A 13,241-nucleotide genomic window follows, 5' to 3' on the forward strand; every position below is an offset into this window, starting at 1 on the left:
GCAGAGGAAGCACATTTTACCATATTTTCTTTTTCAACATTTGCTTCTTTTATAAATCCTTTCGCAGAAAATTGCTGCTCATCCCGTTACACAGAGCAGATTGAACATCGCAGAGCAGATTGAACAAATCGCGGAGGATAACAAGGATAACAAGAGACCAAGGATCAAGCCTCAATTTGCGATTCGTCTCTTGGGACAATACCAGGCTTACCGAGACTTAAATCAAATGACATCTTTAATTTGGTCGTGTGACACAACAACAATCCAAAAAGAGGCTTCATTTTGCTCTAAGATTTGCTTTTAGTAATACCAAGAAATCTCTTTCCCATAAAAAATAAAAAAATAAAAGCTGACAATCACGTGGTGAAAAACAAGTCATATGTGCACTTTAATAAATAGAACATGAAAGAAACACATGCAGTTGTTCTATACATTTAAAAATATGATTTTTCTGAATTTAGGGTCTAATTTCCATTTGCTGATTTAAATTCTTGAGTCCCTTTGAAAAGAAATGTAATGAGTTCCTCGTGTTGTGAAGGTTTCCCGTTGTTACTCTGTAATCGCACATTATTTCTCTTTAATATGCTTGAGTTGTGTTTACAGGTTTGGCATGCACTCCCAGTTAGAAGAGATGTTTCAGACCGGAAATGGCTGATGAGTAATGCATGAAGGCCTAAAAGACAAAAATCAACAAAAATGGAAGAAAAAAATTACTCTGACCAATTAAGTGGTGTTTCAGGAGCTATCTTAAAAGATAAGATAGATAAGATTATATTATAAGACTATAGGATTATAAATAAGAGAGCAGGCCAAAGCTGCTTTTGAAAGTTAGCTTAGCCCGTAACAATAATTGACTATAACAGCATTTGTCCTTTCCTCTACGACCCCCAAAGATATTATTTGGTCCCTAATAAAGTAGAATTTCTTAAAAATCTCTAAAGGCACCCATTAAAAAAATCTTAAAGTTGTTATTTTCTTTTTCTACTGGAAGTAAATACTCATGTATTTCAAATACTGAAACCTAATTTCAGAAAGAAATGACAAATTTGGGGAAAATTGCACCATAAATCAGTGCCTGTATAATGAAGAGCAACCAAATGGATCGAGCTCCTTACAGGTACATCAGAGTCACAGTCTCGTCCCTGCACAGATATTTTATTATCTGTTTGTGTCCTCTTAGTCATGTGACCTGAAAGCTCCTGTCCTCTTTCTGTGGACAGTGAAAGCTGCTTAATCTGGACTCGGAGTACACATATTCTTTCAAAACCCCTAAAACTGACAACCGGCTATAAAAGAAGCAGAAACTCAGACAGGCTGAATCCTGTAAACACCGCTCTGTTGTTACTGCTCTGCAAAATGTACATAGTGTTGCTTTAAGGGTTTACCAAAATTATTACAATCCATCCTGAGAGGAACATAAATATCTGCACTAAATATTATTGCAATCCATCCAACAGCTGTCATGACAAAAGTCAAGCGTTTCACGGTTTATTCTGTAGTTTATCAGGTTAGGTAGGCCATCGAGAGCCAAAAGGTGAAGTTTGGTGTAGTCATGGCTCCAACCATCTTGCATCACATACATTCATGATCAGAGTTCACTGTCTTTTCCCTCAGGAAAACTCTTGTGGCTCTAAAACTCAACGGTCCAACAGCTTGTATTTGTATCCCAGACTGCAGGGCAGTAATTCAGGATCAAGATCCGGTCTGATCTTGAGACTTTGACCCAGAGCCCGGGCTGAGTTTTTCCATCTCTCGGTCAAGTTTCTCCCTCAGCTTGTGAAATCCGGGTCTTTTCCGAGGTTCCTGCTCCCAGCAAAGCCTCATCAGGGAGTAAACACTTGGAGGACAGTCTTCTGGAGCTTCCATGCGATAGCCTTGTTCCACTTTGTCTTTCACCTCCTGCAGAGACTAAAGCAGAGGAGCAATGGGAAAATGTTTGACATAGGAACTGATTATCTCAGAAGATTAATACATTAAATGTGTTAAACAGGTTTTCATGGTGACTAAAATCAATCGCAGAATATTAAGAAACAATCCAAACTTAAACAATGATAGCGGCGCTTTATGCAGAACTGCAATCATTGTCTGTTGTATTTAAAGCACTGAGGGACAGACACCTGCACTGTTGATGTGAAGCAACAGCAAAAACCACTGTGGGGGTGGAGTGCAGGTTTTGGCCAGGCTGTCAGGGCAGAGGTGAGGCAGAAGGATTTAGGGAGTAGGGCCGGCTGAGGTAAGTGGCACACCTCAAGTGCATCAGCCAATTAACCTTCTCTTGATATAGTGCAGGTCAGAGAGGACTAACAACAACATGCTTGCCCTTCCTCCAAGGAGAAGCCAAAAGCTGAAAGAAGCTTGAGTTTCTATTTACTTTGCATGTCAGGAACCCCGCAAAGGCACGGTGGGATGTACAGTGTGTGTATGTCAACACTGTAAATGAAAGACCTTTTGTTGGAGTTCAGGTATATTTTATTACTGAAAAGACCTCCCGGAGAGCAACGGCGTCTGCCACGCTGTGTATAATATTAAACTACTTAAAATATTTATTTAAAGTGATTCTAAAAGTCTTCAGCCCGCCTCCCTGTTTAGTTTTTCTATTTTGTTCATGCTTGAATAAATTCATCTTTTATCATTAATCACGAACTGAAAACAGAATGTTTTTCTAAATTTATTGTAAAAATCCTGAAATAACAGATTTACATAAGTAATCAGACCCGTTACTTAGTATTTAGTCGAAGCACCTTTGGCAACAACAACAGCCGTGAGTCTTTTTGGGTATGATGCAACGAGCTTTGTACCCGTGGACTGGAGGAGTTTCCGACATTCTTCTTTGTAAATCCTCTCAAGCTCAGCTGGGTTGCATGCAGACTGTCTGTGGAAAGACACTTTCTGGTCTCTCCAGAGATGTTTGAAAGGGGTCGAATAAGGACTGTGAGCCACTCTAAGACTGTTTTGTCTTTGCTGTGTGCCTCAGGTCATTGACCAAGTTTGAAGCCATGAGCGCTGTGGAGCAGGTTTTTGGGTTTTGACCACTCGGCTTTCCCCTTCAGATGTTCCTCAGCCCATGGGGCTTGTGCTCCTTCTACCTAATGTTTCTGTTCACTGGGATTCTCAACAACCACTATGTCTGCTTGGCTGACCAGCAGCTGCTTGCTTGCCTGGAACATTAGGTCCCAATACCTTAACCCTGTTGTTCTCAACCACCTCCCATCAGGACTTCGGGACTTCTAATCCGTATGTGACACACTGTCCCAGCTTGTATCTTAAATTCCACTGTTATATGTTCAATATCTCCAAAGCACCTTTGCACAGCCTGTAACTTGGGTCCTGTCAGTTGTGGTAGACTCCTGCCTCCGTGGATGTGGTGTCTTGGGCCTGTCCTTGCACCGTCTGTGTTGTCCATTAGGCCAGCTTTTTCTAGCCACTGGTAGAGCTCTTGATCTACCTCTATCTGTCACTGCCTTTTTTCAGCTGCCTGAGGTACTCTTGGAGCAGCCGATCTCTTGGGGACAGACTCCTGATGTACTCATGGATGTTTCCTCCTGGATTGTGGTTCTGGTTTCTGTGGCAGTGGTAAATATTAGTTTGATTGAATCTGGTGGTGATGATAGTGAGTACAGCTGTGCTCATGTCTGCAAGCGTCTCTGAGTTCATCTGTAAGCTGGGGCAGTGGTGCCCTTGGTTGTGTGGATGCTTTGAGTCTGGCCACAATCTCCATCCTGTAGTTCAGCTGCATCTTCTACCAGAGTCGACTCATTACTCATTATTATTATTCCCATTGTGGTGTAGCCTCTGGATCTCCAGATGTTACTGCGCGAGGCAACCAAGTACTTCATGGTCAGTGTAGATGTGGGTCTTCAGCTTATCCATAGTTCCCATATGCACTGGATATAACAGCTCTTACTGGGTCAGCTGGTATTACATCAATTCCCTGTCTTGTTACAGACACATACATGGAAAATGAGAAGCATGTTCTTGGTTGGGGAACAATGACGTACTTCTCATCAGTATGTCCTGACATCGATCTTATTAAGCCAGAAGATGTCCGAGCCAGTATGGCAATAGTTAACAACTTCAACAACTACTGGACTAAAAAGAGGGAATATATGAACAATCTTCAGCTTTCTTCTTTGCTTTTATCCTCGAATTCAACTGAAGGAGCTAGAAAAGAGCCGCTCAGATAACACAGCATAGCCAAAACACCAAACCTGTAACCTCAATAGTAATATTTAAGTCAGACACGTGCACCTCCCAGCAGTGCCAATGTGCTGCACATCAACTGTGAAGGAAGCTGCTCACCCTGTATGCTAAATGGTGTTTAGAGCTCATGTATTTCTACTCTATAAATACAGATACAGACAGTTATCACAACACACAAAGTTCAGGTTCCTTCAGTGTCAGACACATTATAGTGAGGTTCACCATGAACATGACCACTGCTGATATCAATCTGACCCTAACCAACCCGTGGGTAAACCAGCCTTAAATATAACAATTTACAACCTGCAATGAAGACTTCTCCTCTCAGTGGAGTCTGTCTTCAAGATAACATGAGCAGATTTTTGTCTCTACTGCATAGTGGAGTACACACAGACACAATTACACACTCTTGTTGTTAGTTTGTGCTCTTTGCCAAGTGTTAACTAATTAGATGTAGTGTTTAATTGAAGCGAAAACAAACTTACTTAAATAATCAACCCGTGTATTTGTTAAACAAGCTGTAATTGGTAGGTAATCATGTTCGTTTAAAAAGACACCACCTGAAGTACGACCGAAAAGAGATGGAGTACTCGGTGTTCCATTTAATTCTGCCTGATCCTACTGATCCCGTCTTCCTCACTAAACTGCCAAGATGCAAATCACCTTGGAGGTCGGGGATCAAATATTACCTGACGGGGATTACAGTGATAAACAAGGCTGTGTTTAAGCAGCGAGGTTCCTCCCTTTCACAATCTGTCTGTTTGCTCTTTGCAGCTTCCTGTACTGCACAAGTTCAGAGAGTTCAGAGAGCAGGTTTTTCTCTACATGCTGTAAAGTTAGAGCAATCAAATTCTATTTTTTAGTAACACATTAACGCAACAATCAGCTGATTTGAAATTGTGTGCTCAGAGGAGGAACTGGTGGACTGACCTACAGCTTTTGCGGCACAGCAACATAGACATTACACTTTTACTGCACAAAAAGACAAGAGCACGAAATACAAACTGTCCATAACCAAACCAGTCCCATTATGCTGCTAACACAGCTTTGACTATTTGCTAGCATCTGCACAGACAGCATGCTAACGCTAAGGCAAGCTGTTTCTACATATTCATGTTTCTAAAGTAGAATCACCTTTAAAGTGTCTTTGTGGCTGGATTTCATCTTTGCTTTGTGTTTACATGTAAAACTCAAAGAAAGATGGCTGGTGCATCCTTATTCTGACAGGGATTTGTGTTGGTGTGTAGAACTGTAGTCTCAGGTTTATAGTGTTAATTGGTAATTATGTGTGAATGCTTTTCAGCTTACGGTGAAAGTAAAGTAATGCTTTTAAGAAAATTAACAAGTCTTGTGTAACACTTTTGTTTTTTGAGTAATGACCACAACTAACGTGTGTAAAGCACCACTGTAAACACACACATATACACTGATAGCAGACTGCACTGGTGCTGCTTACCATCTTGGGGTAAGGCTGACGACCGTATGAGAAGATCTCCCACAGAAGAATGCCGTAACTCCAAACATCTGACTTTGTGCTGAATTTCTGCCGGATGAGGACAAAAATGTGCAAAATGTAAAACGGCTTTCTATTAAGACATACTTTTTAAATCAGTTTAGTCCTTTCTGTCTTTAATTTGATTGATTCTTTAATTTGATAAGCAATATTTTAGAATTTATCCAAAAAAACCATGTAAAAGACGAGCATAGTGCATTCCTTCTTAAACTGACCTCTTTCTTCAGCGCTTCAGGTGCCGTCCATTTCACCGGCAGTTTGGCTTTATCTGACACCTTGGAATCCACTTTGGTTAGGCCGAAGTCGCTCACCTTGGCTACATTGTCATCAGAAATTAGGACATTACGAGCTGCCAGATCTCTGTGAACCAGCTTCTTTGACTCCAGGTACTCCATCCCTTCACACACATCACTAACAACAGACACGCACATATAAAGAAATATTAAAAATACACTATTAAACACACACACTGTACAGCAGACTGATTAACAATCTGTGCACTGATAAAACCAATGCATTATTATGCACACACTACAGATTTTGCTAATGAAAGGCCATTTTTGATGTTCACACTCACAGAGAAAAGCGAAGCAGCTGAACAGAGTTTACAACTGAACGCCCCCGTGTCCTGAGAAAGTTAACGAGGTTTCCCTGCAACAGACAAACATGCAACACTCAAAAAAAGTCAAATTTAACAAAGCGTTTAATGTTCAAATATACATATTAAATATGGGAGAAAGGCTGAGGCTGTCAAAGTAGACCCAACGTTGCAAACAATGACGTTTTCATGTTTCCTCACCACCTGCTGCAGAAAAAGCTTTTTGCACCACATTTATCTTTAGTTGCTGAGCCCAGCTGTTTATTTACACCAGCACGGCCTGAAAATGAAGCCTCAGCGTAACAATCAATGAAACGATCTGTGAGAAAACAAACTGAAGCTCCCCACCGGTGACTCATATACTAGGGAAATAGAGTTTTACTTCCTCTGTTTTACACAGTTATGCTGACTGTAGCTTTATCATTGCCTAATATTTATTTACAAGTTATTCATGCCTTTGGTTCATCTACACTTGACTTTTGTAATTCATTGTATTTTCACTCTCTAGTTCAAAATGCTGAAGCCAGACTTTTAACTGGTGCTAGAACCAAGATTGTATCACTGATACTGGTTTCCTGTCCATTTTAGAATTCAGTTCAAGATTTTCTATTATTAGTTTTTAAAGCTCTCAGTGGTCAGACCCCACCGATACTATCTCTCTTATTCACTTTCTCAAACGCAGCTGCAAAACTGTGGAACCAGCTTCAGGTGTCAAATATCGCTGTTTATAAATCTTGCTGGTAATCTGTTGACTAAAACTGTGACCGGTGGTTGTTGTCTTCCTTCATATATGGGGCATGTTTTCTGTCCTTTTTCAATGTTAATTTGTACTTTTTGTACAGCACTGTGGACAGATTTCTTCTGTTTAAATGTGCTTTATAAACACAGCACTTACTTACTTGCTAATTTTATGTACATTAACTTACTGTTAATTTATGTTAATGAAAATGTCAGCCAATGATAAACTACTAATTGTAAACATGTTGGTTGTACCTTTGTCATGAGCTCTGTGACAATGTGAAGCCCTTTGTGAAGGATGACTCCCAACAGCCGCACCAGATTTTTATGCTGCAGCTTCCTGGAAGAAGTGAGTCCACGTTAAAAATAAGAATTTAGCAGCATAACAGGAAATATAAGTGCAGGCTTACAGATGCATTACATTTAAAACAAGATCACAATGCATTCATTCTTTTTCACTCGTGTAACCACTTGTGTTGTTTTCAGTATTGTCAGAATTTGCAGAAAAGCTCAAAGTGAAGGAATCTTGGGACTCACGTCATAACCGTGGTCTCCTGCAGGAACGCCTGAGCTGTGACATCACATTTAATGGTCTTCACTGCCACCCTCTGGCCCATGTACACCCCTTCATAAACAGCTGGGGGTTGAATCACATACACGCTGTTTAATCAACCTATTGCATCTTTAACTATCTGTCGACAGCAGTCTTTGCCGTTTCTGATGCTTTTTAAAGGGAAATGAAAACTGAAAACTCACCACCAAACTCCCCTTCACCAATATTCTCTCCCAGAGTGAGCTTCTCAATGTCCAACAGCCATCCATCTAAAGTGAGCACATACGTAAACAAGATAACCTCTCATGCATGTTTCCATTATCATTGCTATAAATACTTCTCATACATGACTCATCCCCACAAAGCAGCTCACCTCTTTTCTTAGGAAGCACATACTGATGTTAAACTTACTTTTAGACAGCTCCAACTCAGCTGACTTGGTTCCCTGTTTCTGTTTGGGCTTCAGAAGAGTCGTAGCGATCGAGCCTTTGTTCTTTGAATAGAACTGCAAAGATGGGAAGATTCAGTCAACACGATTTCAGATTTTTATCTTATTTTCCACCCCATGTGATCATGCTTGGTTTACCTGTGAATTACTGACTCATTAAGATCAAGTACATTTTTGGGGGGTTTAAGATGGAAAAATCTCACTTAAACTTTAACAGACAGCTGTGAAAAAAAATAACACATCTTAGTAATTCAGGAAACCTAAATGTGGTCACAGCTGTAGGTTTAAGTGCAAAAACATAAAGGGTAGTCCTATGAATAGACTGCACTCCACAAAGAGCAATACTGAATTAAATCCTAGAACTAAACTCAACGTATTATACAAATATAATAGATCATGTGACATACTGCATGTACTGTTTTTTCTTGTCGGTGCTCTATGAGCACCGGACAAACAATCCAGCTCAAATATTTGGCCGTCCTTCCTCCGTTTTCCTGCAGGAGTAAGTCAGCTGGTCTGACTCAGGCCTGGAGCCATCTGTAGCTCTCTGATAAGCTGCTGAATGAGTGCTGCCATCTCTGTGGAGTCTCCAAACTCTGACTGCACCCTCACACAAAGACCGGCTCAATGCTGATAAACCATAAAAGGGCTGAATTTGATTATCTCATCCTCATTTCGACACGAGAACTAAATATATTTTTCCTCTGCTGTCACTGATGAGACACTGATGAGGCTTCAGGCTGACAAACAGCCGTGAATACAGCAGGCCTGCAGTGTCTATTAAACGGAGGCTGAGAAAATAATACTGCAATGAATTTTGGTGCACACTTTCTTCTTATCTTAGGGGATTTTGATAGCACTCCTCTCTCTCTTCCTTTCTTGCCAGCATTCCCATCACCCTTATTTTGTGGTCAAAGCTAATTAGCCAGTGCTAACTAGGAACACTGGCAGTGCCACATTACTGTTTCCCTCAAGTGCAGGCTCTTTATTTTGGAAAGTAAAGGCTGGAGTGAGGAAATCATCCAATTTTTCTGTTCAAGCTGAACAGAAAGCCAGTCAGGTGACTTTGCCCTGGGGAGAAAGAGGATACAGATGAATTGAATTATGAGTGGACGGTTAAGCTTGTGTCCTCCTTCCAGATAATTTCATAAGGATAATTCACTAGCTGAACCCCCAAGGCAATTTTAATTCTGCATGCACTTTAGGGGGGGCTGGATCTGCACTTCCAGCTGTGCAACCTTGCATTGCATAATGATAATTAAATGATCTTGAATGTTGTAAATGGATAAACGGTGCAGAGAGTGCAGGTGGATCTGTCAGAAGGTGGACTTAATAAACTGCATGTAGCTCTTTCACATATAAAGAGTTGTATCCACGTTAAACAGAATCTCTAACAGAAACGTGTCCAGTGAGCTCATTTCCTCCTACCTCTATCATATCGATGAGGTTGTAGAAATACTGTGTTTTATCGATGGTCAGCTTGTTGTCCTGATAAATCACCCTGTAGTGAATGACCTCTCCGGAGACGCTCACGCACAGGACGTAGTCGCCGGGATGGCGGATGCTCTCTCGCACCAGGAACAGGCCATCCTCGGCTGGCTGTAGCTTAGACACAGCTTCTGGACCGGAGATCTTTCCGTGAAACCAGCTGAGGAAAGACAACGCACGCTGAGTCACATAAACTAATCGTTCCTCGTGAACATAATGCCAAATATGACATTTTTAAAATCGCTCAACAGGCAGGAAGTGGTTACATATATTTATCAAGCATTCAGGTATTAACATCTCTGAAAAGGGAACTTGGGGTGAACACTCCAGAGACCGTGTTTGTTTGCATGTCTAAGATGTGTGATCACGAGGTATATTTTAAGGGCTGACCACAATGGAAACTAAATAAAGAGACAAGCATCACGCTGCATGTGATCGCTGTGAAAACAAAGGGGAAACACACCCACATGAGCCCTCAGTACCTTCATGTGAGAGAAAAACAAGGGGACTTACGGCATGAGACTGAGGCTGGGGTCGACTCGCAGAGCCTCTCTTTCACGCACATTGGTGGCGTTGATGATTCCTTCTTCTCCTGTGGTGTTGTGTCTGGCTCTGTAGTATCCCTTCTTCTAGAAAAGAGCAAAGTGCACTTATATCATTTTCTTCCAAATAAAAATCCTCTAAAGCTGTGCAGCATCTGCAAAACATGACGGTGAGTGACGGTACCGTGGTTGTGTCAACAATAGTGAGGATGTCTCCTTTGCGGTACAGCAGTTCTCCAGGTTTGGGTTTTTTGTGATCCCCCTTGGCTACACACTGAGTACCAGCAGCCCAGCTCATCTAAGGAGGCAACGGAAAATTATGAGAAGGGCACTGACCCATGACTGTGAGTCACACTTTGAGTTTGCTTTGCTAAACTTGCTGTTTTAAGACTCACACGTGTTATTTTACATTTTTACTTGTCGTGTATCGTAGCAAACTGATGATTTGTGAGACCACTGAACAACCAGCATAAAACCAAAGCATTTGAACACATCTCTTTTGGACACCACCAGCCCACCTTGGTTTGATGGTTGGTTGTCGACTTTATTCAGGTAGAGGTAAAAAATACACCAACAACAAGAGAATTTCCCGTTTTTGGAGGTCGGATCGTTTGGCCAAGAATTTTAGCAAATATATCTACAGGCAACAAATATTGGACCTCCATGAAATGATCAACTGATTTCCTTTTATTGACCTATGACCTTTACCCGATTTTGATCAGAATTAAATGTTATTATCTGCTACTGGTATCTGCAAAATCTGAGAACGATATCTTGAAAACTGTGGACAGACTGCAAACAGACAGACAGAGAAACAAATGGAAACGATGACAGACTCCCTCCGTTTGGGGGAGAACGATAGCCTGCTCATCAAGTTCTCAAAGAGCTTGTGACATATGAGCATCATTTTTGAAACATTGCATGGTGAGGTAGAGAAAACATGAGTGAATGTATTAAACAGCATTAATCGATGTAAAACCTTTGCAAATATCAGGAACTTCCATGAAGTAACAGAGTATCACATGTGCCTTTTTGCATTAACAATACTGCCATTAAAGTACTTCAATAGTCATGATTTTAAACTTATTTGAACAAATGAACAAAGCCAAGATGGAAATACTGGCAGTGCAAAATGTCAGAGTTCATATTTATTCAGGGTGGGGACAAAAATGATACATCATTGGCAATATTGTATCAATACAGGGACACTAAATATTAACATTTTATTAGACAAATTTAAATACTCTGGGAATGCTACGAACAAGACTTCTCATCTCATCCTGAGATGACGTCAACCGAGAAAACTTAAATCTCTTAAAGCCAAAAGATTCCTGGACACATTTGGCTTGACAAAGCCAACATCCTAATTCAAAGCAAACTAATGGCTCAGTCATACAAGCAAAAACAGGACAACACCTTGCATAAACAATTAAATAGATTCATTAATTAAAAATAAATAAATAAATAGATATCTGTGGATGTGTGCTGATTGTACTTAAATTTGTCACATTCATCCAGCTGATCGCAAGATAACTGCACAGGTCGCCTGACAGGAGGAAACCTTTCTGCAAACAGTCGCAGTCTGACTTGGACTGACTGCACTCACTCTCTGGGAGACTGTTGAATAACTGCTGTCTAAATTATAAATGCAGACAGATTTTCCTCATGTTGCGATCAGTTTGAATGAGTCAGCGACTGAGTGCCAGCTGGTTGTATTCAGGTTATATCCCTACAGAACAGGAAGGATGCTTAATTAAGTGTAGTTAAATGTGGTTTTCTGTGTACGTAGACAGTAACAGATATGTGATTTCTGACAGTTTGTCACAGTTAATGGATGTATTACCAGGAACGCATTGCGTGTGATTGCCAATTTGACCTCATTCAAACGGAGATTGATATCAGACTGACTCGATGTTATGGCAGATTTAGTGACAGCGCCAGCTCTGATATTTATCATCTATTTCTGTGAAACAAAGTCCATAACATTATTTGGAACGGAACTGTATTTTACCATTTAAAAAATGTATATCAAAAATGAGAAAAATCTCATATTAAACTCACTCTGAGAAAATTGCCCGTGCAGCAATACAGCAGAACTCTGTATCTGCAGCAGTATCAAAACCATCAGGACAACTTCAGCTCGTCCTGAATCCTCACACGTACATATAGAATTTAAAATGGTGCTGAAGTCACTTTATTGGAAAATCCTTTTATTAGTTCATAACGCACTCAAAGGGTTTGGCCACCAGTGCATCTCTGAGTTGCTCAGTCAGAGGTTGAGATCTTTTAACTGTTCCGAGAATCAGATCTCAGCTGAGGGTGCTTTCGGTAATTTGGCGCAAGCTGCCTGCTGATCTGAGGTCAGTTACATCTGTGTTTACGGTTCAAAAGATTTAAATTCTTACAGGCTTATAGTTCATAACTGTGTGTTTGTGTTAACTTGTATCCTACTTGTTTGGTTTTCTTGCCTGACTACACGGTTTGTGGTTTTATGGTTTACGTGTAATTAAATGTGCTGTATAAATAAAGCCGACACTCGGGTGTAAATTTGGATTAAGACATGAGTACTTAAAAGTATGTACTCAGTACATTGCCACATTAGCGTTAGCCTATAATCTGAAATACAGCTGCACACATCTGCAGTACGTACCTTTGCCATCAGCAGGGCTGGCTGGATAATTCTTTGAACACCTGGCCGAGAGCAAACAAGGTCTCCGAACAGCCAGCAAAGATAAAACGCGCCGTCTGTGCTGTAATAAAACGCAAACAGATGCAGTATAAATCAAAGCTGCTGTTCGATAAATCCGCCTCTGTCGCACGAAGTCAAAGCCAGAAGATGAACGCCCAGACAGCGCTGTCCGTCCGAGTCCTCGTCGGCATAAATGTTTCAGTACCTGCGGCTCTTTGGGGAGATGCTGAGAGGCTCTCCCCGCAGGAGAAACCACCAGACTTCAGGCCTCCTCAGCGGACACTCTCCGTCAAACTTATTTTCTGCCGAATTTCTTCATCGTTTCCAGCCCGTCCGCAGCCGCTCCTCGTCTTTATTCACAGCTCAGAGCCGTGTGAGCGCTCGCGGTGGCGCGCGCTCAATGTCCGCGTGAACCACTTCCTCAATATTTAGGAAAGCGCAGTTTGAGACACAGTGACGCTTTTTATTACAT

The 13,241-nt window shown here is 41.1% G+C and overlaps 1 protein-coding gene across 3 annotated transcripts; it reads right to left on the reverse strand.

The window, feature by feature from the left end:
• Positions 1–47: 47 nt before the first annotated feature.
• matk (megakaryocyte-associated tyrosine kinase) lies at positions 48–13,184 on the reverse strand. Of its 3 annotated transcripts, none has more exons than XM_063467538.1 (13): positions 12,975–13,184; positions 12,731–12,830; positions 10,265–10,378; positions 10,052–10,164; positions 9,479–9,698; positions 8,014–8,107; positions 7,806–7,871; positions 7,587–7,686; positions 7,305–7,389; positions 6,291–6,364; positions 5,929–6,124; positions 5,657–5,743; positions 48–1,908 (listed from the first exon to the last, which is right to left on the reverse strand). In XM_063467538.1, exons 2-13 carry the CDS (start codon positions 12,737–12,739, stop codon positions 1,693–1,695), a joined length of 1,374 nt encoding a protein of 457 aa, XP_063323608.1. In that variant the 5' UTR covers positions 12,740–12,830; positions 12,975–13,184; the 3' UTR covers positions 48–1,692. The 3 variants fall into 3 exon arrangements, with proteins under 3 accessions (XP_063323608.1, XP_063323607.1, XP_063323609.1); XM_063467537.1 differs by having other exon boundaries at positions 10,052–10,167; XM_063467539.1 differs by having other exon boundaries at positions 10,052–10,167; positions 12,731–12,825; positions 12,975–13,032.
• Positions 13,185–13,241: the final 57 nt, after the last annotated feature.

The sequence above is a fragment of the Pelmatolapia mariae genome, linkage group LG23, assembly GCF_036321145.2.
Source record: "Pelmatolapia mariae isolate MD_Pm_ZW linkage group LG23, Pm_UMD_F_2, whole genome shotgun sequence".
Taxonomy (NCBI): domain Eukaryota; kingdom Metazoa; phylum Chordata; class Actinopteri; order Cichliformes; family Cichlidae; genus Pelmatolapia; species Pelmatolapia mariae.

Bases quoted from the DNA above. Each gene is read 5' to 3' on its own strand.
- matk (XM_063467537.1), bottom strand. The intron at 10,168-10,264 runs GTACCGTCACTC...GCTCTTTTCTAG, and splicing joins CTATTGTTGACACAACCACG to AAGAAGGGATACTACAGAGC. The intron at 5,744-5,928 runs GTCAGTTTAAGA...CTCATCCGGCAG, and splicing joins CTGAAGCGCTGAAGAAAGAG to AAATTCAGCACAAAGTCAGA.